This window comes from Venturia canescens, chromosome 4 (assembly GCF_019457755.1).
Source record: "Venturia canescens isolate UGA chromosome 4, ASM1945775v1, whole genome shotgun sequence".
Classification (NCBI taxonomy): Eukaryota; Metazoa; Arthropoda; class Insecta; order Hymenoptera; family Ichneumonidae; genus Venturia; species Venturia canescens.
The window spans coordinates 17242950-17269911 of NC_057424.1; the positions used below are offsets into that span (position 1 = coordinate 17242950).

Genomic DNA, 26962 nt, shown 5'->3' on the forward strand with positions numbered 1-26962 from the left:
TTCGATAAGTCCGTTTACTTCCATGCAAATAATAGTTCTTTTAGCGTAAAACCAAGTTCAGTTTTTACGAAAGTCATTGAAAAAATGACTTGGAAATTGTAAATAGTCAAATATATTAAAACTAATTTGGAACACTTTCTGATGAAAGTTTCATCGATCCCTAATCACAAAAACATATCGCTTTGATAGTTCATCTTTTTGAAAATTCCTCCGAAATAAAAAATGGATTAATGACAACGAATTCTCTCAATGGTTTGCCATGTTTAAAAAACGGTGTTATAGAAAATAATTTGTTTGAAATATTTATGGGGGCTATAAATCTACTCACGAATGTTGCTGTAGATTTTGCCAAATAATAATAAACCCAGCATGTAAATAAATATTGCAACGAGTTCTTAATCATTAAATATGGATAATTTTCCTTTCGATTGGTTTGTAAATTAGTAAAGCCTCGACTAAATGTCTGTTTTCTTTTACGTTCGCTATATCCCAGGCTTGACCCGGGTTTGGCAGGTCGGGAATGGTGGAGGGAGCTCATGTTTTGGCTCCGGAGTGTTGGCAACAGCGCGTGGCGGGAAGCGACTATGAGTAGAGGTGGCAACAGTGTGAAGGGAGCGAACCAAACCAGTCTCCTGCATGAGCTGAGCGTCGGTCGGCTAAGTAAAGTTGCGCCTTGTCGTTGGTTGATTTCAACGAAATTAATACAGCAGAGTGCGGGATAAGAGCGACAAAACTCTAGTGACCATCAATGAGTATAAAAAATCTAAAATGAAATATTTTCAAACAGTTTGAATTGTTTTGTGGAACGAAATGAAAATATGATGACAACTGATCGGGGATCCGAACATCAAAAGAAAGAAAAATCGCAAAGGTAATGATTGTTTTATTATTCCCAACCATACGAATCAATTTATTTCACATCATCTTTCCTTACGATTTTTGTTGATTGAAGTAAAAACGTAATTCCTCAAAAATTAACCGTTGCACCAAAGCACTACGAAGCGGAAACATATTGAACAAAAAAATAAACAAAAATATCAACAAATATGATTGAAAAAATGAATGTCAAACAAAAAAATGAATAAACCGAGGAATCGTGGTTCAATCGACATTATTTATTATTCAAATAATTAACAATTTTCAGGCAGTACAATTTCACTCAAGAGCTTTTCATTGCCCCGTCATCCGCCATCACACATAAATGATATAGAATAGATATGTATAATATTCACAAAAGTTCGCTCCGAATTTTAATCTTCCTACAATATCAATAATATTCGTACAAAAATGTATTTGTATAACAAGAAAAAAAAGAATAATAATAACTAGATACTAAGTCTCTAACTCTCCGAGAATAAATTTTCTCTCGTGACACTCGATATGTATCCGGAGAATAAATTTTGGACCCGCATCAGAAAAAGTTCGACTTGAACGGTCAGACCGGAAATGATTTATCAGGCTGCGATCGCTTGGCACGCCCTTTTTATTTTTATTTTTTTCCCTACGATATTGTATTTAAAAGCCGGGAGATGTGAAATTTGTGACACTCCCGAGGATTTGACACATGCATACGTTGATTCACTCGTTCCTATCTACATACCTTAAAACTTTAGTATTGGCCACCATTTCTCAGCAGTTTCAGTATCTAATAATATCATATAAAAGATAATTCTACAGTTTATTAACTTCGATCTAAAATCATTTTCCATATACTTAAAATTTTTCCTTACATAATTAGAGTCTAAAAAAGTTATTTGTTATTATTAACAATAATTTGTTTCTCTTGTTGCGTATCACAGCGTACGTCGTACACTCTTCACTGAGCTCGAAAAAATCATCTTTTTTCAAATGTAAAAAATAAAAAGATACAGTTCCAAGTAAAAACACGTTTGTCGCGTAGAATAATTTGGTCAGGGGCGATCTCGGATCGGGAACTTTAGAAATCATGCGTTCACTCAATCGATGCGTATAAAACAGTGTATACGTGGCTGGACTCGGAGCCGAAATATTGAAATAAATAAAATAACGAAGGCACTGAATTTGTGGTCTTAGGCACTTGCTCGTTTTCGAGTGTGTGTTACACGCTCCCTCTGTTGACCTTTAATTTATTCTAAATGTTAATTAATTACGTAAATTTTCACAGGTTTGCCAAGGCACTTTGCAACGCGTATATTTAAAAATACACTCTGGATCACTGGATCATTTGAAGATATCTGTTCTCTTCGAGTAAACTACTGAGCGAGGATGTCATGTCGTTGACGACCATATTGCTGCTTGCCGGAAGTGGTTGAGGCAAGGACAGCGGATGAGTAGAGCTCGATACGTTGGTCTCATGGGTCGGAGCATTGTTGCCCGACCAATTCCTACATTGTTGAACGTACTCGAGCGTACGTCTGTAGGAATCTTGTCTCATGCCCTGTGGGGGTTTGACAGGTGAGCCTTGTTGGGATTGGCTGATGTCACGGCACTGTATTTCACCGGTCGAGTGGCCATTGTAGCACTGCTCGTTGTTGTAATTCCATTGGCAATTGCATCCATATTGGTTGATGTGATTGGCCGATATTTGACAGCCGGTATGAGCGCAGCTCTGGATTCTACAGTTGTTTTGTACGTTGCACAAATTGGTTGTCGCTTTGGTCGTATTGTTGGTAGTTCCGTGGGGATGTCTGGGGGACGTCATGCCAGGATGGACGCAATTTAAAGGATTTTGGGAACACGGCCCAACCGGGGATTGGAGGGAGACTTGTTGGCTAACTTGGTTCCCGGCAACAGGCAATTTTCCAATTGACGTTTGAGGGCAGTGCGAACCCATCGCTGGACAAGTACCGATCGCCATTCTATTCGCAACGTCCATATCCTGAGGACCGTCATTGACAGTGGGGCTCCTAATGACGTTTTGGGAGCAAGGATTTCCCTGGGCGCACTGCGAGACCGGATGTTGCCCGTGTATTCGACTGGAGGAATGATTGCCAACCGGTTGGCCACAGTGCGAGCCGATTTGTTGGCAATTTCTCATTTGGCCACAGGGCAACGTTGCTGGGTGAGCAGCCGGTCCGCAGTTTGCTGGGTTTCCGTGCATTTGTCCACAGTTTGAATTGACCTGAGCCTGACAACCGTACACCGGATAATAAGGCACGTTCTGATGATGATTAGTTGGGAGGCAGTTGCGGCTCATTTGGGCCGTGTTTTGCTGTATATTTTGGGGGGATCCGTGCTGCGGCGGAAGTGCACCAGCCGCTGGTGACGTCATTGGCTGATCGCTCGCGTGGCTCGGAGCGTAATGCGAGCCCGGTGACATTACTTGGCTCATCGGACTCGGTTGCGTCTGCAGAAGACAACTCGGCGACTGCGAATAATTCTGCGGCGGACAGTAACCGGAAGCCTGGCTCATACGGGAACTCGGACATTGCGAATAAGCTGGAGAAGGACTTTGATAGTTCGGACAAGTTTGCTGCGTGTTCTGTTGATTCGTTTGTTGATGCTGCTGTTGCTGCAGGTGTTGCGCTCCTTGGGGATAACACGTGAGTTGGTTCCCTTGCTGCTGGTTATTGTAACTGCACTGGGGTGGCTGTTGACGCTGGTAATGGAGAGGATTCGTACAAATTGGCGACTGGCACGTCGGCAAGGGGCTCCCTCGATAACTAACTTGATGATTTCCCCCAGTTTGTACCTGTTGACGAACAAAATTATTAAAAAACAAAATCACAAAAAACAAAAGCTCGCCGAGATGGTCCACAACGCAAAATCGAAACAACGAAATAACCGAATGAGCGTACCTGGTTTTTAAGGTACTGCAACATTTCATCGGGAATAACGAGCTTGTTTTCCACCATTTCACCCTCGCCCATATCGTCCAACAGGACTTCCTGATTGGGATGGAGTTCCGGGAGTTGCGCAGACCTCGGTCTCGGTGGTACGGGCGGGGACGTTCGTTGGCTCTGATGCCCCCTGGCTGGTTCTGACATTCTTCTGTCACTGGAGGCTTGTCCCAGACAATGGCCGCTGGGTGTCCAGTCACTGGGCACGGCTTGCACCCCCTGGCGAATCAAGGTAGCAAGAGCCTCCGTTATAGAGTGGGCAGTTTAAATTAACGGATCGTCAGAATTAATGGAATTTCGGGAAGTTACCTGTAGCGACATGTTTTGAGTTTGCACGACCAAATTGCTGGTTGAATACGGAGCCTGGAGATGCCCAGGCGGGTTGACGCGACTGGAAGTATTGCTCATTTGGCTACTTCGTCTCGAGGTCCCCGGGCTTATCGGATCGTAGAAGCTTCCAGGTCCCGCCGGGCCCATCCTGACAGCACTGACGCCGCTCGCTTGACTGCTTCTTCGGCTACCAAAGTCCGTCGATCTCATGCTACCGTAATACGTGCTGACTGTGCTGTTGCTGTCTCGCCTTGGCTCGCTCAGCGGCTGCAGCCTCAATTGGAGGTCCGACAGACTCGTTTGTCTCGTCGTACCACCCTCCATTTTCAAATCGGTTATGCGCCGATTCAGATCTCCGATGTTACCCTGGGGCCCGGTTATTCGAGTGCCACGAAGACCGACCATGCCCGTTGGGAGCGGTGGCATCGCTTTCACGTTCAATCTTCCCTTTAGACGATTTCTCGAAGGAGGCGGAGCCTGCTGGGTCTCCATGCCACCAACCTGCAAGAATTATTCTCATTTTAACGAGCACCTTATAACCATTTGGAATAATGATAAAACGACCTGAGAATCATCATTAATTGTGAAAATTTTAAGACCAATGCAAGTCAAATTCTTAAAAAATCTTTCTATTCTAGTCTTTCCCTAGTTTTTAACGACTTTTTGTGTTTTTTTCAAGTTCAATTACCATGGCACGTAGAGCGACTGGGAGATCCGCGATGTAGAGATTGTCAGCTTCCTCGTTCCACTGTTCTTCGGCAAGTACAACCGCGTCACCGGCCACACCCCCGACTCCAGTAACGTCGTCGTTGCATCCACCGACGAGAGGACTTCCCTGTTGCTGCATCATGCCTGGAGGACTGTTTGCTTCGCTCTCGGATTTAACGCTCGGGCTCGACAAGCTCGGGGTCTTGGGATGAAGATCTTCGCTTCTGCTGGGACTGTGACCACCGGCACCGGCCTCGTCGCTTCCGCCTCCGTCGCCGCCCCCCTTGTGCTTCTTATTTGCATAAAATTCTGCACCGTGCACCGTCTTCACGTGCTTTCTCAACGACGATGGATCCGTGTACCTTTTCGTGCAACCAGGAGCTTTGCACACGTATGGTTTCTGCATCGATTCGTCCAAGGCAAAGGAGGTGAGAGAATTTTAGATAAACGAATCATTGGAAACCGTTTTTTCGCGATTAAGGGGGCACGGTTTTCGCGAGTTCGATTATTAAAACGTTCGTTTGAAGCGAGTCCGAATGTTCGCCGCATGCATTCTCATTGTTGCTTTTAACTCGTCATTGGTCAGTTCAATATTCGCATCTGATTTGACAAATTTTAAAGAAATTATCACTAAAAAGTCTACCTCGTTCGAGTGAGTCCTGTTCTGATGTTTCGCTCTGTCACTCGCGTTGCTGAAAGCCTTGCTGCAGCCTGGGTATTCGCAGGTGTAAGGTTTCTCCCCAGTGTGAGATCTTAGATGAGTTTTCAGATTTTCCAGTCTAGAATACGCCTTGAAACAACCCTCGAACTGAAAGCAGGAAAAAACGTTTTAATAACGAGGACTTTTGCTTCGTTGATTGAGAGCGACGAGGACAACATTATCGTCGAACTTACCGTGCACTTGTGAGGTTTTTCGCCAGTGTGCCGCCTCATGTGAACCACGAGCATGTACTGAGCTTTGAACGGTTTTTCCTCCCTCGAACATTCCTCCCAGCCACAAACGAAACTCTTTTTGTTCGCGTGAATGTGCTCGTTGTTGATGTGTTTGACGAGATCGTCCTGAAAAATAAAACACACAATTTTTCGGACGAAGGGTTAAATTAAAGGGTGAAAAAAATCGTAAACATTGGGCTCGTCGTCGCACTGGAGCCAGAATAACCAATTGAAATTTTCGAGTTTTCTTACCTGCGTGGGGAATTCAAGGCCACAGTCTCTCCAGTGGCAATTCGTCTCGATGAAATCGCCAGGTTCATCGCGCAGATCCTCACTGGGACTCAACCCTTGCGGATGCGTCAGGGGTACGCTCGTTGGCGTGACAGTCGTAGTCGTGGCCGGCTCTCTCTTGACCTTTGTCGAGTGTCTCCTCGAAGATGTGTCAGCTTCCGCTGCGATCGACCGGTTCGACGCTTCGGATGCTTTCCGACACGACTCGGTGCCCTTCAACGAGAAATCCGATTCGTTATTGGGTAAGATTTCGCACGGATCGTTGCTATCGAGGGGAATCGTCGGGACGGAAATCAATAAATCCTAGCAATCTCGCTCCCAAGAGATGAGCCGAAGCTCCGCGCGAGACCGTTCCAGAAAACATCCGGAGTCCTCGAACACGCGAATGTCGGCGAGTTGCCGCTTAATCGTCTCGGGAGGCAACGACTCGGTATAAAAGCCTCAATGCTCGGTGCCCTGTACACGCGATTCTGTAATTATCACGTACCTCGGACGTACCATGGGCGCAGTAAACGAGAAACGATTCAATTACCCCTTTTCCCGAGACTCTCTATAAAGCTTTCAACGCCTTTGTCTAATAGCTATTGGCCTACACATATTTTCTATCTAAAAAAATATCTTCCCAACTAACTTTTTTCTTGTCGATCATCTGTCGATAATAGCACTGCAGCATTAAATTTCCCGATGAAACGAGGCCGAAGTTACAGCAGCGTCGGAGTTGGCAGCGAAAAAAACGAGAACGATTAACAATCGACCAGTTTTTTATTTCACAAACAAAATTGGAGATTTGCTCGAGATCCGAGTTTTTTTTCTATCATTTCATTGGACTCCGGCGTTGCAAACTTCAGCGTCACTCCGACGATAAGTGCGCTTCGTTAGACATTTTTCGTGGCGTTCGCCTCAAGACGAAGTGCATTTCAGTGCTTCGGCCACAAGCGCAATAACATTCCGAATAAACGCAATTAAGCAATAAACGAAAAAAATGAATGATCAAATCCAAATGTCAAAACGTGTCTGCGTTTATAGGGTTTTTCGATTGAATTGAGCCGAGTGGCAGGTATACGAATATTAAAACGTGCGTGAAGAAGCTTCGGGATTAAGAGAGGGGGAAGGGAGAAAAGGAGTAAAAGCAATGGGAAAAGAGGAAGGAGGTGGGGAGTGGATATACAAACAGGAATCGTGTTGTGTTACGAGAAGTAATCGCCGGTTAAGATGAAAAAGTGTACGACAAAACGTGTACGTTAAATATAAATCAGAACGGTTTGTCGTGCGAGTACAGTGACGAAGTATGGGGGGGTTGGTTAGTGCGGGGGAGTTTCGCGGTTCGAAATCAACGAAGAAACACTATACGTTGCGGCTGGTTACAGCGGGGGGGATAAAAAATTGAGGATGGAGGAGGAAGCGACGAGGAGGAAGAGGAAGAATGAAAAAAAGAGGGAAAAAAAACATTATAAGCGAGCGGTATAAGGGCGAGGGCGAAAAAATGTGCGCGAGATTGGTTGTAACCCGAGGACCTGCGAGGTAACCCAATCTTCTTTGAGCTCGCGAGCTTTCGACGAGGATGAAAAAAAAAAAAAACAAAAAAACAAAAAAAAACGGAGCGAGAGATCGAGAGGGAGGAAGAGAGAAGGAGGGAACGAAAGGTTGAGGCGTGGGGTATTTCGAACGCGAGGGAAAAAAGCATGAAAAAAGTGCGAAGAAGCATAAGGAGACAAGAAGAAACGAAGAAAAAGAAGGAGCGACGGGGAAGAAAGTGTAAAGAACGAGCGCTAAGGTGGCAAGGTGGGTTAGCCCGTTTATTTATTTGCAACGAATCGATGACGGCCCACCGGGATATATCGTTTCGCGAATGGCAATAATAATCAAACAACACCTCGACGTATACACGTACGCTCAACGACACGCTGATCTGCTGCAAAAACTGTCGGGTTTCGTATCGAGTAGCAATTTCATTTAAACGTTACAGCGATATATATCGCTCGAAGAAACTTTGCGGCGTATCGTTCGACTCTCGTTAATTCTCGTGTCCATCGCGCTCGTACTTTCATTACAATTGTACTTGAAATCGAACACCCAGCGTTTGATTAATTGAGCTTTCTGTAGAGAACGTATAAACAAAGTCATGTTCAACCGGAAGAAAATATTTTCAAGTTTTCCAACAATGTTTGCCCAGTAAATCGCGTGAATTTAGTCAAATTTCGCGTAAATAAACGTGCGCACTCCCGCTTTCCTCGGTCGTCAAAGAGCTTTTCTTGGATTTCCTTACGGCGGAATTCCACGCGGATTTGTCGAAGATAAATGGGAGTCTAACGAGCCGATGAACAAATAAACGAGGCATGACGAAAATGATAATTACCTCGGTCTTGGGAGGTAAACCACCCCCGTGAGGTCCGAGGGTTACGGAGGCGGCCGAGTGCGGCGGCACGGAGAACAATTGCGTGTGAGGCGCCAGACCGTGAGAATGCGGATGGCTGTGTGGATGCGGCGGTGGCGGTGGTTGGAGAGGATGAGCGTGCGGCAGTAACGCAGCGGCAGCTGCGCTCCTCAGAAGATGAGCTTGGAGTTGTTGCAAGTGCGGGGCCATCCCTGGATGCATTCCTAGTGCTGGACTCATGGCTGCGACAGCAAAAACAAAAACACGAAATAAATGATCGGTAGGAAGGATAGAACGATTCGATTTCGCGTTCGCTTATTAATTTGAGATAAAAATTCGATGAGGTAAAAATCGATGAGAAAAGACCGGAAGAATATCGAGCCCGTGATGAAAAACAACTGTTGAAGCGAAGTGTTGCTTCGATGAAGCAGTTCAAAAACATTTGTTCATCCGCGTCCGCGTGTCGATGCGTCCGCGTCTGCATAAAATAAAGAGGCATTGCCAGCGCGTCGATGCCTCCGACGAGTAAACAAGTCGGGACTTTATCGAGATTAAATCATATACGTCTGGGGAGGATTTAGCGTGAGCGACGGAGACGCTCGATAAACTTCTCGGAGGCGCGACAACGCGCAGCGAGGGAGGCGACGCATTTCCGGCTGATCGTTCGCGCTTGCATTCTAATCACACGAGCGCTCAGTCTTTCACACGAAGGCCTTTAACGAAGCTCACAAGCATACCTGCGCACATCCATATTCACGTTTTTAGATGGTCTAACCTACAAAGTAATGACATTCGTCAATGATCTTGAGCGAGAATAATTGCGCGCGTGTTCCAATCATCCGCGCCGAGTCTTCCATCCTTTTTATTTTACCCTCCCCGCGTCAATGTTAACCTCCGAGAATTTGCGCAGCAATGCGTGAGGTCAGGCGATTTAGCAATTTTTTTCTTTCTCCTCTCGCTCATTTATATATATGGCGTATTAAATACACGCGGAATAACGATCGTTGACCAACAACTATTCTGTGCTCATTTGAAGCTCACCGAGTCGTGTCTCTAATTGTTATGACTAGATTAACTGCTGCTAATATGGTTATCTTGTGCGTAAGCTTACGTGCCGAGGCTCTTTAACGATCGTTGGAACCATTATTATTATTATTATTATTATCATTATGCTTTCATCACTATTATTCTTCCATAAAACCACGACTGCTGTCTCACTTTCATCATTCCATTGCTCTCCATTGTACTCGCTGTTTTTTTCTCATTTTTTCCTTTTTTCATCTTGATATTTATCCGGTACTCCGGGCCGTTTAAACGATCTTGCTTTGGCGACGGGTCTTCGCCAAGAGTCGTCGCATAGTTTACGGAACTTGACGCGATAAACGTGTTTCGACTGATTCGAGCTTTGAAAGATTTTTTAACGATACAGGCATGAATTTCGTGGGGAAATACTCGCTCGCAGCTTCAACGACGCTTCCGTCAGAGGGCGCGCGCCGGCCCAGTTCGCTGCACACGCGGATGGATCAGAACGAGCGTAACCCTCGTGCAGGGCCGCTCGTAATTGTTATTTCGATCTTTGCTACGCGAAGCAGACACGCACCGGAGATAACGCTCGTAAAGAATTCATAAGGACGTCGCAACGTTCCCAACTTAATTATTATTAGCGATGAGACGTTAAAAGCCTGAAACTTCAATGAAGGGTTCTCAGGAAATGAGAGAAAAGAGATATAAACCGAAAGAGTTTATTCGCTTCCTCTCTCTCGCTCTTTCTTCCAATATTTCTTCCTCCCGATGCTCCGCGTGTCGAGGGCCGCTTCGTTTTTACGACCTACACGCTTTGTGTGTGTGTGTGTGTGTTCTACAGTAACACAACAAACACACAGAGAACGTCCAACGTCTCTCGGCGAGCGGCGACAAACGCTCGCGCGGTAGCAGTGCAAAATCCTCGTTAGCAATATATACGGAGAATATGAACTTTGTGTCGTTCACGTCTCCCGCGAATTTTACAACCTTCGTCGTCGATCTTGCGCGCCGCTTGTGCACGTACGTGCGCGCCGTTTACTCTGTGTCTACACTCTCTGGCCAGCAGGCGAGTTCGATGGCTCTACGCTCTTTGCCAGTGCCCCTGCGATTTCGCCTCGTTGTGTCATCGACATCGAACGCGATAAATACAAAGTAACTACGATGCGAAAATATGCTCCTCGGAGAAACACAACTTCTGCCCTTTCGACTAGAGCTCTCCGCGCTGCGTACGGAAGAGAAAACGAGAGTGAAATTGTGCTTCTTTGTCCTGTCAAAAGCGGTAAACGCGGCGCGCACGCTCCCAATAAATGCAATTTAATCCGCAGCATCAGGCTCTCCCTGATTTTAGTCGGAGACTCCCTGAAATTGTCACATACAGAAAGTGCCCGTGATATATATCCTGCAAGCAAGGCTGAATGCTGATACAGAGATAGATAGCAGAGAAAGATCGCGTGCCGCTGAACGTTTAGCGATTGCGGTGCCGCGGCCAGCCCGGGCCCGGTGTCTCGCCGTGGCCCTTCATCTTCTTTTCTCTTTTCAGCCTCTCTTTCTTCTCGCGCGACTAGTACATTAGCACAGCTCTCCGGTGACGTCTCATCCAAGGCTTAATATATACTCGGCCGAGCAGCGCTGCAGAGTCGCGAGCATGACGGAAAGCGGTGACGGAGGCGAAAGACCGAGTCACGCGAACCATTTTCATCGGAGGCTTTACTCGGGGCAGTATAGAGATATTTTTGCACCTTGAAGAGCGAGCGCGAGGCACTTTGACATTGTGCGAAGCCGATTCATCGAGCTAAGCAGTCACGTCATGATAATTTCATTATTTGAATTGCCGCGCAGCGCGGCGGCGCCCTCCCGAAAGGGAAGGCGGGGAGCGAAGAAACAACTGCGGCGACTCGCGTGAACTAATTGTGGATGATTTTTGAAAAATAGCAGACAGGAAGAAAGCGCATAGGGATGACGCGATGTCGCGGTGAAATTGTAGTTTATTACTCGCCGTTTGGCTCCGCTGAAGAAGCTTTGTATACAGGAGACGAATCTCAAGTTGAAGCCTCGAAAAAGGAGCAAGAAACGGAGCGAGTAGATCAAAGAGCTTCTTCATTCAAATTTCAATGAAAGAAGATGTCGTAGCATTGAGAAAAAAAGAGGAACCAAAGACCGCGCTCCGGCCTATCGCACGCTCGGGCGCGGAATCGAGCAAAGGGAAAAGCGCCACGCTTCCGGTTCGCATTTGTTACGTGCTCGAAGACGTGATTTTGAGAAAGCTGCCAAGCCCGCTCGCACAATTTACAAGCGAATCACAGAGAGCGGGAGCAACGAGGAGAAAGAGGGGGACAGAAATATGGACGAAGGAGAAGAGACGAATTCATTGCAATGGGACGGAGCAGCTATCAACCCCATCCGCGTGAGAGGAGAAGGAAATTTTAACGAGCGGACAACATCCTGCGGCGCTCGAAGCATCGAGAAGTTGGCCGACAAACGATCGCGGTCGTACGTCCCTTGAATTTTAATCACTTGATTGCTTCATTTAATAAGAAACATTGGAAGCGTGCGGGGAGGCCAAGGGGCTCGCCTTTTTTCTTGCTCCCTCAAGCCGCACCATCAGCCGGTCTCGTTCTCCCGGTTTCGGCGATTAATAATCCATTTTATTTGCCTCATCCGCACTCGAGAGAAACACATCGAATCGCGTTCATCACGATCATCGCGAACTGCTCCTCAACCTCTCGATCACGTATCATTCGATATCCAACATGTCCGCCGCGTGCATGGCCTTCACATTCGTGATTTCTTTCTCGCCCAATAACTTATTCGTGTGCCATAATATAACATCAGCTGAATTTCGGTGTACGATACAAAGACTCTTTCCTTCCAATTTATATTCAGGCCTCTTAATCAAATGAATGTTTCCACTTCGAGTCGAATTGTTGTTAATTACGTTTTCGCTCTTTTTCGTGTCAACATTAGCGATCGATGAGCGTTCTTGTTTCATTTTTCACTAATTTGCGTCGATACTTTCGCTTCGTTTGTCTTTGCCGAAGAATATTCTGCTCCATAAATTTGATCGTAGAATTTTCGTGACCAAACACGGATCAGAAATTCCCAATTCTCTTGAGCGTCATTACCGATCGCGTATGGTAGAAATAATTGAAAGTTTGTCTTGCGAGGGGTTGCTACGAATTTACCAATCGCCGAGTGCATTACTTTCTATCCCCCGAGTACAGACTCGCTCGAGCGAAGAAACCAAGGAACAACGTTGCACGTGCTGCAACAAAAGTTGGTAGAAAATGAACTTCCGATAAGCGTCCACCGTCGTATGAAGAAGTTGCTTCGACGAAGAAAATGAGGTTTGAAAAGGTCCTCCATTGACCTTTCGAGGATCGAAGAATTTCATCGAGTCTCGTTAAGGGGTCCGCGCGCGGTTATAGTTAAGTTGAATCGAGGGACGATGAAAGCTAATAAGAAATAGTTGAAATACCTGCTGAAAGGTGGCCGTAACTTCCGCTGGCGCTGCTGCTACGTGATCCAATGGCAAGGCTATTGGGGCTGAAACGTATCATGCTGTCGATGTCGAAACGATCGGAGTACGGTGAACTGCTAAGTGCTCTTTTTCTGCTGGCTCTTATGGCCGATGCTCTTGGACTGCCGAGCCTCGAAGAAGCTGCAACACAAAATAAACATGAATAGCCCTCGAAAGGATAACAAAACCTGGACTTGTGTCTCCGTTAAGTATTTCACGTCGTAAATGCCTGCTCATAAACATTGATTTTCGCTTGAGAATCTTCTTTAGCAATAATCTTAACGACCTTAACGAGTTTCGAGGGCTTTTTCGAAGCAGCGTAACTAGGCTGTTGTAGGTGTTTGTAATTTTGTTGCAGTCGCTGCGCGATCTTCCGCGATGGGACGTCGGTGCACGAACATCGCCGTATTTTATTATCGCGTACGTCTCTAAATAGCGCACATTAAAATTAGTTATTATCCGACGAGAGCCCGAGACCGCCAGGATCGCGGAAGCGAGAGCTTCGCGTTATATGAATATACGTGGAGAACGAGATGGATGAAGGATGAATAAGTGACGTGAGAGCAGGTAGAAGGGGAGGAAATATAAGAAGAGCAGGGTAAGATAACTCCACTTGTGGCGTGGGCATTTTAGCAGCGATTTGCCTTCGACCGCAGGCAAAGTGCGCAATACCACCAGCCACTTTCTTAAGCCAATGAGGGAGGAGAGAAGGAGAATGAAGAAAGCAAGTATACACAGCGCTGGAAAGCAGGTTAAGAAGGCGGTTATATACTCGTGCCCCTCTATATCTGTGTATGCAGCAAGAGAATAAAGAGGCATCTTCAACCACCATTGCTCTGCTTGCGGCCGAGGAGCGGACGACGACGACGAAGAGGCTCTCCCCCGTAGGCTAACATTGTATTGGTGATGCGCGATCGCGTTTTCGAATTACCAGCTTGACCACGATCGGAGGCGAAGAACGCAACTCGATATAGAGACGAGACTCCGAGGATAAATAAGTTAGGAAGAGGAACGCGCAGAATTAAACCTCCGCACGCAGGGAAGAAAGATCGACGAGAGCAAGATAGCGAACGAGTGAGACGAGAGTGCTTCCCCTTCGGTTTCCACTCGGTTTACCACGTGGCCTCGCGGCGCTTGTGCACAATCCGCAGGTGTATTGTGTTACGAGCAGCCGATTTTCAACGTCGGTAAAACCCCCCTCGTGCTGGCTCTCGCCCTCGCCCCATTTCTTTCCCCATATATAGAAGAAAGTTCACGTCGCGTCTTGAAGCCAACTGCGCGGACACCATTCCTGCTTTCAATAACTTTTACGAGGCTCCTGCGTTAACCCCCGCATCGCCTTCCTTTACATATACTCCAAAGATGGCGGCGTTTCGATGATCGTCCAATGTTTTTAAAAGAGACAAAAAATATGACTCCCTCCTACGACGTTTTGGTGATGATAAATATATATGCAGCACGGTGCGATCCTGTTGAACGCTCCGAGACGAGCCAGAGACGAAATATGTCTTGCTAATGCCCTGGCTACCTTTGCATATACTTATATATCGAAACGCACGCTCCTTGCGAACAACCTCGATACCTCGCGCCCGAGACTAACATGGGATTGAGACATGTAAATTGGTGCAATCTACGGACGACGATCGGCGCGGTGTGCACCTCGTTGATACCTCGAACTCATGACCACACCGAACTACCGGTTGCCTCAAAATCGAAAGGTGGTGCGAGTCAACGCGACCCCTTCGTCGGACAATTGGATTTCCTGAAAATCTTACTCCAAGCGGAGAGATGAGGGGACGACGAAACTCGAGTCTGCGAACGAAGACTCGCTCGAAAGTGCCACGTTGAGTAGCTCTGCTTCTGCGCGTCGTATGAAAGCATAAAGCAATCAGGAGAGACACTTGTGTTGCACAAAAATGGGGAAGATTCATCGGGGACGAGGCTGAAAGGGTATTTCGGGCGAAAATGGCGCGGTCAAGTGTTGTAAGCGCGATCAGATAAGTGTGAAGATGCAAAGTGTAGCTGGAACGAGAATATATAGGATAAAACGTGAGAGAGCCTGTAGGAGGAACGCGGGTTGGAGGTGTTAATGAGGTCGTGTCGCTCGGAGTCGATTCAATTATGCGCGCACGGTGCTGGGCTAACGAGGGCCTCCGGGTTTACCCTTTCGGTCGTCTTTTAGCCTCTCACGGATCCCTTTAACCGGCTTCACGAGACGGAGAAGCCCGGATTGAGGGACCGAGAGAGAGAGAGAGAGAGAGAAAAAGAAACGGGGAGACACATAAAGGAAGAGAGAAACTCTTCTACCTGCCGCGAGAATTTTCTGCTATGGTGTTTGTTACCTCCCTCTAATACGATCGCGTCCCACGATTTCTCGTCGTCGTCGTCCTCCTCCTCGTCGTTGTCGTCGATGTTGTTGTTCTCGCAGCAAAAGACCGGTGACTGTTGCTGCACCCACAGTCGGCGGGTACCACATTAGCCTATCTAGATCCAGAGATATCGACTACCGCGACGAGACCAAAACGGATTTCGCGACCGCGGGACCAATACATGGGAACGTACACACGTGAAATTTGACGTCAAACAACGCGAGTTTTTATTTTCCTCGACTCTCGAGCGCAACCTTCGCTCCGGTTACGGTATCGTAGAAAGTCCTGAAAACCTTGCCTCTCTGGACGTCCACCAAGCTCCAGATGAGTTTCGAATCGAGCTCCCTGCGCGCTGCGAAGAATATGACTGAACATCATTTTGTCACAGCCTCGACTAAAAATAAGCGCAAAATATCCAGCACCAATTTGCCAGAAGAAGAGTTCCTCTCCTATACGAATAAGATTTCACGAGGTTCGCTCCATCTTAGATAATAAATGGAACCGGGGAACCAGGCTTAAAGGAGGCTGCGATCGAGCCTCCTTTCGAAGAGTCTCCGGTTACGGAAGCGTCTGGGAATTTTTCTGGTCCACCGGACCGTTTCTCCGAACGATCGAGATGACACGAATGTGCTCCAAGACAACGAGGGAATTTAAAATTACTCGAATACCAACGACGTGATTATAGCGATACGTTCTAATTTATTGTATGACGAATGGAAGCGACCCTTCGCTGGACCGGGCAACCTTCGTCTTCACTTACCATCGATCGAGAAGGGGAACTCCGAGGAGGCGAGTGTACTCGCTGGACCAGCCGCGTGCAGGAGGTACTCCGGCCCCAGGCCACCCAGTCCTGAAGTCAAAAATTCAAATGAACGATTTTTCAGTAACGCGCATCGGGAAATACTGAAATTTCAAATCTTTTCGATATTTTTTGAGAACCGGAAGCAGGCAAAAAGGCGGAACTAATAAAGTGCCATGGCTCCAGGAACAAAACAATAGCCAAAGTACGCCCGATCGATCTTTACAATATGGCTGGAGATTTAATTACCAAGAACATCCACGTGTCCTCATACAAAAATCGTTAGCGATGAGAGAACGGTGCTTTTCAAGCGCTTTTGCGATATTGAATTTCCAGCCAGAGCTCCCCGCCCATATTCTCGCGAGTACTCCGGAAGTGACGATCAGGAAATCGAGATTTATGCTCGTACATTAGCAAAAGTTTCAACATTTCGTCTTCGATTAAAGAATTCGTCGGTTTTGATGGAAGAATTGGGAGTGCGTTTGATTTCGGATCGTCTTCGCGAGGATCTGGGGTCGATCCAGTTAGAAATAATCGAAGCGATTAAATCACTGAAAATATTCAATTGGCCTACCGTGTAATGAAGCGTTGGGACTGTGCGTAGAGGCCTGGAGCTGGTGATAAAGGTGGTCCATGTAGTTGATGCGATAAGCTGGATGAAGCGGCGTATGCTCCGACAGGGGATGGCTTCTTCGGAAGAAATCACTTCCGGAAGTTCCGTTGCCACCGCTGCCGGGTGCACCGGGCCCTGGTTCTCCTCCTCCGCTGCCACTTCCGGCCCCACAACCGACCGGATTTGTACCGGCGGTGCTCCCGATCGCCGTTGAACCGCCTGACAATCTGTAATCAATCAAACGACAAGCCATCACTTTCAATTCATCTTCGTTGTTGGATATTTTATTGGGCAAAACTTTATAATCGATCGAAAATACCAATTGTTTCGATGGGATTTTTGTTTTTGTTTATAAAATGTTCAATTTTTATTATTAACACGATATACAAATTGGATTCTCAGTAAATTGATTATTTTGTGGAAAGTTGGGCTACGAATTGAGCTGCAAGTTTTAACGGGAAGACGTTTGCTGCTTTCGAATTTTCATTAATTTCGGTCGGTGGAACGTGCTCGAATGTGTACGCGAATAACCGTTTTCCAACGGTTATGTGAAAATCGTGAGTCGGCGTGAATTTGGGTGTTTAAGGGCCGGAAATTCATGCTGCGTTTGAACTCTTCTAAAGTGACGACAAGAAACGTGAGGATTCTGATTTCCGCGTTGAGGTTTCTATACGCGTTAAAACGGAGGCTTTTGAAAAATGAAGTAAAATTGTTGGGCTGAGAAAAATGCAAGTTCCATTTTAGGAGGATTTGAGCGAAAAGAATAAAATATGGAGGAGTAAATTGTGTTTGAGTTTTACCAAGAAAGAAATCGTCTCGCGACGTCGAAAATAGATTTTTAGTGAGGAAAAGAAAACAAGTCTTTGGCAGTTTTAAAAACGCCGCCGTTCCTCGTAACGATGCGGTGATCGTAAGCGCCGGAAAAAAACGTCAAATGTTTTTCCTCGTCGAAAAGCGCACGGGGATGGAGCAAAAAGTTTCCGGAGCAGCGGTCACAAAATGGCGGCCAGAAGGAGAGGAAGGATCAGCGTGGAAGACCAAAGGGCCGCAAAGTGGAGAAGTCGTTTGAGGGATGGCGATTCGTTACGCGCGAAACACTCGCAAATAGCGCGTGTCGAGCGAAAGACCGAATCTTCAAAGATAATAAGGAGGAGAACACACCGAGAGCCGTGTTTTGCCATCGTTGACTCCAAATTTCAGGCCGAGCATTCACACGCACGTGTATTTGCATACGTCCATGAGGGTCGCCCACGAGAAGCCCCATTCGCGGCAGCAAAAAACGAAAAAAATTAAATCCCAAAAAATGCTTCCGTGTTTCGAGAGTCACGCTGGCGCTTAAGACTTTCCGGCTACATTTTTATTTCAGTCACGTGCAAAAATGAGCGTCTCACTTATTCACCGAGGGAATAAAGCGTTTCGTTTTTCCCGGCGAATTAAAATCTTTCGGATTTTATTATCATTTTATAAATCGTTAAAAAACTTACGCGAAACCTTCGAATTTGTAACTTTTTTCTCGTTTTTTAACTCATCGATATTCTTATCTTCGTCAGTTAAAAAGTTGTTCGATTTCGCACCGAATTTCCTTTCATTACTAAATGTCTCTCGTGAGACATTTATTGTCGTGTGTACGCAGAGAACAAGTCCAAAAGTCCGGAAGGGCGGATTAACGGTGTTTGGGCGCAAACATCTAATACCCTGCGAGAGCAGTGTGCCGGCGTGCCGTCAGCCCGGAGGAGTGAGAGACGGAGACAGAGCGAGAGGTAAAATATATTGCCACTCTGAATAAATATTGGGCGTCTTACTTTGGCCAGAAGTTTGCTGAGCAAAGACAACGCGGCTCGCGACTGCTTATGCCGTTGGTTTTTTCTCAGTTATTCACACGAGTGAGGATATGTTTGACTTTACTCAGAGTCCACAAATCTCGATTAGCCACTTTGCCACCGCAGGGAAGCTCCGGAGTAGTTGCGTCAAAGCCCAGCAATAATAAACGTTTGTAGAGTCACTTTCACAGCGCCGTTTCTGTTCTGTCGGGTTAATTGAGCAAGCGGATGACTCGGAGGTTCGATGAGATTAATCGACCCGAGAAGCTGCCGCGGTTCGCGCCCATTTCCCACGGAGTTCAAGTTCGACTCGTAAACAGAAATTTTGACGTGGAAAACGAGAGCTCTTTCGGCGTACACTGCGAGCAATGCGCGACGATATTCGGCGATCTAACGGCTCGCTCGTTATTATACTACGTGGAAGAATCGAGCGGGTCTCTATAGGGCGCACCCGTCACCGCGCTTTCTCGCTCCTTTTTTCCTCGGTCTATATAACTCGCTCCGGACTCGATGTTTGTTTTACTTCGCCGCTTCGTTTTTTTCCTCGTCTTTTCGCAGCGGAGGAGAGACCACGCCGATTCTATTTCGAATCCTGCTGAGTGCCAGATGACTCGATACCCGCGCGCATGTATGGGAGCAAGGCACATGAAAATTTATATATTTGCCAAATATAATTCGAAGGGCGTAAGTCTATTGACTCGACGGTGGGAATCGCATCTCGTTGAGAGCCCTCTGCGCTTCAGCGATTGTCACGCGAATAAATTGTGTTGGTGCATTTTGTTTGCGCTTCACGCTCCTCTCGCTGCGTCCGGCGAAGAGTATTTTTCGATCGCGTTTTCCCGTTCATTTTCTCCGATTCCTTCAACATATATTTTAGTCGAAAAGCTGAATGAAAAAGGGTGGTGAGAATTACTGGATTTCGCTGCAGGCCTCCGCGCCGACAGATAAAACTCGAGAGTCGTTAACTCCGCACACGCCGGAAATTGTAGCTCTATCTTTGTACAGTTGCCTGCGTGTTCCCTCTTCTTATTCTCGCGTCTTTTGCCTCGCGACCGAATAAATCGGCTTCGTAAATGTTTCCAAATAATTTCATTATAATCAACGGTATATATTCACGATGGCAAATAAAAAAATATCAAACAGCCTTTGAATATTCAAACGAAAGTGAATATGTATAAAGCATAAAAAAGGGCCTCAAAAAATTCGCACGGGACGCACAGAACGCGAGGAACAAGTGCCACCAATTTGGAGAATCGTCGATTAATCAAACTTAATAATTCGCTCGTGGAAGCTCCTTTTTTTGCGATTCTTTTTTGGCAAGCGATATCGCTCGGAGATAGACGGCGCTGGGGTGAAGCTCGCGTCAACGTGGCGACCGTGATAATTAGACGACGGGCACAGGGCAGTCCCGCCTCTTGAACATCTGTCGGACGTCTATGCGTCTGGATAGCATACAGCCGCAGAGAGAAACATTATTCTCGCTAAGATTTATACGTATATCTGTGCGTGCGTGCCGGCCTGTGTGTGGAAAGGTCTTACGATGAGTCCAGACTTCTTTCCAGACAACGCGCGCCAAATGAATAACAAGTATGTGGAGGAGAAGAGAATACGCGGAGATGACGAGGGAGCGAGACGGAGTGGGACGAAGGCACGAGAGTTGCCAGGCGAAGTAACAGAGGGACACTTCATATTATTCTGCTACCGAATTCTCCCTCATCCATAAAAGGGCCCAACTGTAGGCTACAAAAGTAAAAACGGTTTTTTCACACGCCGCTTTCGTGCGGTTTCTCGACGCCCTTCGTTATCCAAACTGCTTCGAGAATCCTTCAAACGCGCGATACTTTGGTTTCTCAATAAAGTTTTTTCTCGTTTTGTTTTTTATTTGATGGCTTTCCGAATTATTAAGGCGGAGTCGCTCAACCGGTAACCGCTCACTTTTCCGGATATCCGTTAATAATATTTTTCTAATATTTCTAACGGTTTGACGAACGAGTGCAGTTCAATCACGCTTTGCCTCCAGTCATCGTCTGCCGGTAGCAAAAGCCGAGAAAGACGTGTCACACGAATCATAGTCAAAGGATTTCCGGAAGGAGTTGAGACACTTCGAGAGGGACGTCGGGGACGCGTGCTCCTCACTTACGTCATTCAAAATCGGCTGACATATCCGGCCTGGTGTCACGCAATCAAATTGTAAAAAAATGTCAGCTACGCTGACTGTTTGCATCCGGGAGATGTGGATCTGTCATTGGATCAAGCACAATAGAACTCCCGATAAGGCAAACGAGCGGTAAAACTCTGCTCACGAGGGACTTGCGAATAATATGCGATTGAATCTTTGCCTGGAGATTTGGCAATCGAGGAGAGGAAAAATCGATAAATTTCCAACAAATTTTCCTTCGAAAACGTCGACTCGCTGCGATTTTCCAAGCGCCCGCGAATACCAGAATCAGAACGCGAAGGAATCCGAGCCAACGATTCCGCACGCGGGGCCCGAATGAGGGCAATTTAGAGGCGAAAAGCGTTGAATCGTCGATCAAATCGAATTGCGAAGTAGCTCAGTCGTATGCCAATCGTGCACGCGTCTCCGCGCGCATCGCGTCGCGTTTTCCAAGCGAAGGATCGCGCAAGCGTGACACTTTCCACGCGCGTTCCCCACAGGCAATTTCACGTTTTCCTCGCATCATTGAATTCGGAGTTGCAGATGAGAGGGGGTATGCGACTCAAGTGAGCCTCGAGTCCGCGAGGGACACGATCAAGCTGAGCCGCGGCGTGCGCGGGCGTGCTGGCTCGCGCTTTTATTTATAGGCGATTCGCACGCCAGTGCGCTCCGTTCGCTTGTTTGCAATCCTCCGGAAAAGAGCTCCGAGCGCGCATTCATACGGCGGACAATTAGGCTCGAGCTCTCCTCGAGCCACGGAGCGCAAGCTATTCGAGCGAGCTTTAACGAGCCTGCTCGTCACTGATTCTTCTTTTGTTACTTTTTACCTCCGCGTGTACATGAGTGCGCGGTGCAATACGAACGTGGCATCCGAAAGGCTCGCGCATTGTTTTTCATGCACGTAATCTCCGCGCGGAGCTGATAAACGTGTCAAAATTTAATGATCAAGCTGCTTCTAAAATCATTCGAAGCAGTTTCTCTGTTCTCTAGGCTAAATAATTCAAATAATCAATAATCCCGAAAATTAATCTGCGCCGCCCTAATCAGCAGAGGTAAACAACGATTAATGAAGCGGGAAGCGAAAATACTCATTCGCGATGAATAAATAATGAAAGGTATAATGAGAAGAATAATAACAAAACAAATGAATATGCGGCGGAAGGGGAAGGAAGAGAAATCTCCGAGAGCGAAGCGAAATTGAATCGAGCTGCCGAATTGCCTCGGCATTTTGCAGGGGCTCGCTCCGCCGCGGTGGACCACCATCGCACACCGAGAGAGCAGCGAGCCGCTGCCAAATTCGGTGAGTAAAAGTGTGCTGGAAGGATCACGGAGCAGGGGCTCGCGAAAGAGCACCAGATGAGAAGCTTCTTTCTCTTCTACGCGTCCATCTCCCTCGCTCCCGCGCCGGGAGTGGTGGCGAGTCTTCTCGCGGCACAATCTCACGGGCAATCTTCCGTTCGTCTTCCACCATTTTAATGTCTTCATCACGTCTGCGGTTTCTTTCATGGTGGGCGTCGCGCGCGGTCCCGCGGTATTCGCGAATACGAGAGAAATAGTATAAGTAGTCGCTACTTGGGGCGAGGCGGAGCAGTTATGTTTTATATATCGTGTGCGGAGATAAATTTTCCCGATTCGTTCATAAAAAAGTTTCAACTTGCCGGCAGGACGTGAATGCGCCGAGAAGGTTTAAAAACTCTTTGCCCGGCGGGTCAGCTCTCGGGGTAACGAGCCCGAGCGCGACTCCGGGCTACCGTCCCTTATCGCAGTGCACATGTTTTTATTTATCAGTACAACGGAGCGTCGACGAACACCGAGATAGTAGAACGTCTGGCGAGTGGAAGGAGAGCCGCGCGCGTTCATTGAAGCGTCTTAAATAACTTTCTCTAATCGCCGGAAGTGTCGAATGCATCGTCTCCCGCAGACTGAGCCGATGGGATACGCGACACACGGCAAAAGATTGTGCAATGCCTGTGCCGAACACGCCGGTCGACTATCGTCGAATTCGAAACTCGAACGCGTCGCAAGAGCATCAGGAATCTTGAGAACGAATGCGGAGCGAATATGCTTCTTTAGATTCATCGAAAGGAGAACGAAGCGCAGCGCGGGGAATAGAAAAAATTGAGAATCCCCGAGCTCCGCGACGCGCGGAGGCACATTCGTTGGATTTTATTCCCGCCACGATTTAGCAATCGCGAAAATCTCGTCGAATTCCTTGGAGCCTTTGTAGAAAGAAAAGCGTCATTGAAAATTCGGAGTGGAAGCGCAGGCTACGAAGTGTGTTCCGAGCGCGAGCGCGTAAGTTCGTGAACAGGATATTCGAGTGAGCGATCCATCGATGGAGTGCTACTGGCGTAAAACGATTTCGAGTAGATCGATATGCGTGGCGATGTGTGCATGGCCTGGAGCCCGGGAAGGGGCCAGTCCTCGAGGATGACTCTCTCTCTCGCTCCTTCCCTCGCCACGCGGCAGGATGTGTTGCCTTGCCCGACAGGCTTCTCCCGTTAATGAAGTAATTCGTGCGCAAATATGTACTCGCGCTTGTACCGGGTGAATTATTCATTTGGACTGCTGTGCGATGGCCGCAACTCTCCGAGCAGCCTCATCGTGGCGAGCGTGTGAGCGAGCTCAATTGAGAAACACGCCGCGCTCACCTCGCCCATCGAGTTCCCTCTTTCGAACCCTCCCGCTGCCCTTCGTCGGCCCTTCCCCTTCGTCGAGCTCTCCGCGGTAGCCGCTCGCTCTTCTCTCGCTACATACGTAATATGAACCGGCTTGTTTTTCACTCGCGACTGGAAGTGGAACGATCTTTGAATTTCTAAAAGCTCATCAACGATTGTCTCCTCTCTTCTGGAGGATTCTCTTCACTGGGAACGATGCTTGAATTCTTCGGAGCTCACGGGTCAACTGCAACTCGACGAGTACATTCGATGATGTGTTTGTTTTTGGTTGAATAATCGTTTAGTGGCACACGATGAGTATTTTTTGTTGAAATTCTTCGCTGATTGTTTTCATTGCGGGAATAATGTTGACGAAGAGCTTCCAGGTGACGGCGGTCGGGCTCTCGCTTTTGTGAATATCACTGCGCGGAGTTCACGTGGCATTAAATTAATGAAATCCACCGAAAAATTTGGTAAAATCAACATAAATATTGTCGGCAGTCTGAATCGCGATGATGAAGCAGAGATTTCTGTGCCACACTGCATCATCTTAAAAGAGCAGTAAGCGTCATTGGAACATTCTTTACAACAGTAGCGTTGCAAGAATGAAACCTTCGAAAAGGTTTATTTTCGCTGAACGTTCCTCTCACCAGCAGGAAGAAAACACTCGAAGGTCGCTGAGCAACGACACGAAGAGACTTCGGCGTGTTTTTTTAGGTCCACGTCAGAACTTTAGAAAATATTTTTCCCACCGGTGTTGGAGCGCACCAGAGGGAAGGAGTGGTTATCGTAATGAGATGTCGCACTGAAAAACATGCACGTGTTTTAATCCGCTCCATAAAAACGTCCGTACAAGAGAGTAAAAATTCAACGAGAGAAATTGCCGTTTCCCTAACGATTTTACAGTATCCAGTCACAGTGATTCGAAGCGTCGTCGAAAGGCCTTTCGTAAGTGTGCATAATCGATTCCACTTGTATTTTGGTGGATCAAGAGGCATTTGGTATTGGGGACAATGGTCAGGGACGATGCACGTTTTTCCCATTAGAAGTAAAGTTATGGCCAGGAAACTTGATGAAATCCGTTGTTCCTGCATCGAAACCGTGAAAAAAAGTGTCCGTGATAGATTTTCATGATTTGGGAAAGGAGCGTCGGGTCTCCGTTGGTCACGCGGCGGATGTGGACGTTCGACGTCGTTCGATCGTGAGGAAAGGTGCGATAAACGACTCCGCGTGAAAAGAATCGACGATACAGGCCCGCATGCGCGTCTGTGCCGCGGATGAAAAAACGAGATTCCGCAGCGTCAATCTGTGCCCGGAAGGAAAGCTCGGCCGAGGAGGACGACAAAGAGGAACGAAAACGCGCGGGAGAATAGTTAAATGAGAAGGAGAAAGATTCGGGGGAAGTAGAAAGGAAAAAGGAAATGCGGGGCGAGGACTAGCCGAGCAACACCCTCGTAGCACGCAGGTAACCACGTATATGTAGAGGAGGAAAGTCTCGCAGGTAGCGAGGAGGAAACAAGAACGAGAAGCAGAAGAAGAAGAGGCGGAGGTAGCGAGGAGCGAATATCGTACGTATAACGCGAGGGGGGACCGTGACTAATGACTCTATCGACGCGCTTGCATTGGCAAAGCTTTATTCACCTGTCTCAGAGAGTCGCTGAAGAAATACCCAAGCGAACGTATGTGTACATTAACGCATTAGTGAAAACAGACGAGGACGTTTCGTCGGCCTGATTTTCTGAGTAATTTCAAAAAGTGTACCGCTATTTTTGGAGCCTCCGGAATTTTCGGGGGTAATGTTCTACTGTAAAAATCGGATTTTCACTATATTCGCGTGATTATTCCAAGTATCGGAATCTCTTCCGAGTAGAATCTCCGCCGGAGACGAGACACCCCGGGATCGTTGCGCGAATACTCGAATAAAGCGCGAACCGATCGGATCTTTAGAACGAAAAGGTGCCATCGCGCGCCGAGGAGACGGTGCGACGAGCATGGAGAAGATAAAGAATAGCTCGAGTCGAAGAGTCGAGCACGATGACGCTCGACGTCGCCGGTTCCCTGGATTTTCTTATTTCGACTAATTTTCCATAGTCATTCTCTCTATTTCGTCGAAATTCTAATAAAAACCAATTACACGCGCAAGATTTCTTTGCTCCTGAATGATAATTGAGCAAACAACATTTTTTAAAAAATGTAAGAAAAGAGGTATTTTTTTAAACGCGCGGCTTCGCAAAGCGGCGCGCGGAATTCCAAGGCCTTCAAATGTTTAAAGCCCTCCCGTATTCTCTCTCGCTTATATCCTCGCTTATTCTCGCTCCAGCTGCGATATTTCGAGCCATCTTTCTCTATCATCCTAGCAGTTATTGCTTCTTCTTCGTCTCCTTCGTCTCCTTCGTCTCCGCTTTCTTGTTCGGCTTTCTCGTAATTCATCCCGTATAAACTCCAGCATATAATACCGGCAATACTCCTTCTCCTCATCTCTTCATTCGCAACAAATTCTCGATTCCACTGTATACGTATATATAGAAAGGGGGGAGCGTGTGTGCGCGCATATTATGCTGTTTTGTAAGGTGCAGCGTACTGGAACGATGAAGGTTTTAGTAATTCCCGGCTCTTTTGCTCCGAGTTCTAAAGCCCTCTGGTACTATATTTTACCTTTGTGCAGCGCACGCCTATACACAAATATATGAGCTCTCGCGTTGCGGAGCCTGCGTTTTGCCACGCTTTTTAGAATGAGCGCTTTAACGCGCGCCTGATTGCCTCGTACAATTACCCGCGTTCCCTCGTCTTTGGCCCCCACTTTTCTCCATCAAGCTATCCCCGTTATTATACAACCCCCTGGTGCATCATTCCCTGAGCTGTGTACGAGCTCTTGGCATTGTTCCGTAACTCTACGACTCTCTCCTGCAAGCGTAGAAAAGCTCTCTCTTCCTTCCCGCATCTCAATCCTTCCGCATCGCAGATTCGAAGAATGCAGAAATTCATGCGCCGAGGCCGCAGAAAAATACGAACAAATTCCTTTTTTCTTCCGGGCATTTTCTCCGCTCGAGGAATCCGGAGCAAGAAACTGCGCGTCCAGGAGGAAAATCTTTGAGGGAAAATCATTCTAGTTGCACTAAATTGAGTTAATTAGTTGAAGAAACTCCAGAACCAGGATTTTACGCTGATGAATCGAGTACGAATTCGAAGCCTCAAATTTTTCGAAGCAAATGCCTAGTTCATAGGCCCTCCAACAATTCGCTACCGTCTCGGAAGGTCGGAGGGATTATACCTGAATAAGCTTACGAAACAGAAAGTAACGCTCGCCGCACGACTTTCATTGTCGAACAAAAACTCAAATTTATTCGCATTTAATAACGCTTCCTCTTTTCTCGGCTTATAATTATCGTCGTGTACGTATTTATGCCTCAAGAGGACACAAACTCGATCGATTAAAGTGTTGATCTCCTGTAGTATCGGTTTGTCGATAAGAGTTCTCATCCATAAATAATACAGGCGCATTTAAATACGCTATATAAATGCCCGATATATAATGGTGATGCTCCTCGTGCA

General features: G+C 47.0%; 1 protein-coding gene across 1 annotated transcript in view; it reads right to left on the reverse strand.

Annotated features, from left to right (window-relative positions):
- Positions 1-1094: 1094 nt before the first annotated feature.
- ci (cubitus interruptus) overlaps positions 1095-26962 on the reverse strand; it is a 90443-nt gene continuing 64575 nt past the window's right edge. Inside the window, exons 2-12 of the mRNA XM_043416102.1 lie at positions 16737-17002; positions 16124-16213; positions 12953-13135; positions 8437-8696; positions 6042-6293; positions 5751-5915; positions 5500-5664; positions 4837-5256; positions 4128-4649; positions 3777-4037; positions 1095-3670 (exon numbers count right to left, since the gene is read on the reverse strand). Of these exons, the coding sequence (XP_043272037.1) occupies positions 2192-3670; positions 3777-4037; positions 4128-4649; positions 4837-5256; positions 5500-5664; positions 5751-5915; positions 6042-6293; positions 8437-8696; positions 12953-13135; positions 16124-16213; positions 16737-17002 (4063 nt within the window). The 3' untranslated portion in view covers positions 1095-2191. The remainder of the gene's footprint in view (positions 3671-3776; positions 4038-4127; positions 4650-4836; positions 5257-5499; positions 5665-5750; positions 5916-6041; positions 6294-8436; positions 8697-12952; positions 13136-16123; positions 16214-16736; positions 17003-26962) is intronic.